This window comes from Austrofundulus limnaeus, unplaced genomic scaffold, assembly GCF_001266775.1.
Source record: "Austrofundulus limnaeus strain Quisiro unplaced genomic scaffold, Austrofundulus_limnaeus-1.0 Scaffold242, whole genome shotgun sequence".
NCBI lineage: Eukaryota > Metazoa > Chordata > Actinopteri > Cyprinodontiformes > Rivulidae > Austrofundulus > Austrofundulus limnaeus.
The window spans coordinates 692,900-693,912 of record NW_013952644.1 but is presented as its reverse complement, the minus strand read 5'-3'; the positions used below and the strand labels follow the sequence as shown (position 1 = coordinate 693,912).

General features: G+C 38.3%; 1 protein-coding gene across 1 annotated transcript in view; it reads right to left on the bottom strand.

Moving 5' to 3' along the window:
* Positions 1 to 662, bottom strand: part of LOC106525813 (receptor activity-modifying protein 1) — a gene marked incomplete at its 3' end in the record, with an annotated part of 3,926 nt that extends 3,264 nt beyond the window's left edge. Inside the window, 1 exon segment of the mRNA XM_014020156.1 lies at positions 392 to 662. Within this exon segment, the coding sequence (XP_013875610.1) occupies positions 392 to 446 (55 nt within the window).
* Positions 663 to 1,013: the final 351 nt, after the last annotated feature.

Below are 1,013 nucleotides of genomic sequence, written 5' to 3'. Positions count from 1 at the left end.
TGAATATAATATACAAGTTTCACTTTTTAAATGGAATTACTGAAATAAATCTACTTTTTCATGATATTCTAATTTTATGACCAGCACCTGTACTGACAGATTATGCAGATGACATGAGATTGGGAGTACTTTTTATTTACTTATTTAATTTGATCACTTTTTAATTTTTTTGTCTTTCTTGCCTGCTTTCCCTCTCCTTTTTTAGACTTTGTACATTTGCTTTTACAGAAGGTAAAACTGGCTGAAGCAAGGATAATTGTCAAAAAATCCGTTGTATTTTATATAGCTTGATCATTTGATAACATTTCTAGATACCACTGAACAACTAACATAAAAGGTCAACATGAGCTAATGAATGACTAAAACCAGTGTCCTGCCTCAGAAACCTCACCTGTTAGCAGCATCAGGACTGCAGCTCTCAGGATCAGAACACACCTCAGAGCCATGATGAATCCAAACTCCAAGACCAGTTTTTTTTAGTCTCCTCAGTCCCTGGATATCAGCAACATTTTGATCCCAGTCTTCTGTCCAAAACCAGTGATTCAGTTGCAATAGATTAAGCATAAGTCAGGGAGAAAGTGTGTGAAAACTCCCCCCTCATTTTCCACTCCCTGCAGTCGCTATGTGTCATCTGAGCCCCTGGTCCCGCTGCTGCACCCAGAGGGGACAAAACAAAGTCAGGCTCCAAAATTAGTGCCAGTTGTTCTGAAACCGGAGAGTCAACAACCTTGGACTTACAGTTCCAATTCATTTTAATGACTTGTAGGAGTGAGATCTGATTTTTTTAAACATTAAATTTCCCCTAAAGCACCCTTTTGCCTTGACTTCCAGAAGGAAAACTAAAGTTAAATGTGAGACCTCATGAACTGTTTAAGTTCCCAAATTTAAAAGCATTTAAAGGAATTTACTGCAAAGCAATGAAAACCGATCACACGGAAAGTTTAGTCATTGACAGTTAATATTAGGGGTCGACCGATACATCGGCCGGCCGATATTTTTGGCCGATATTCACG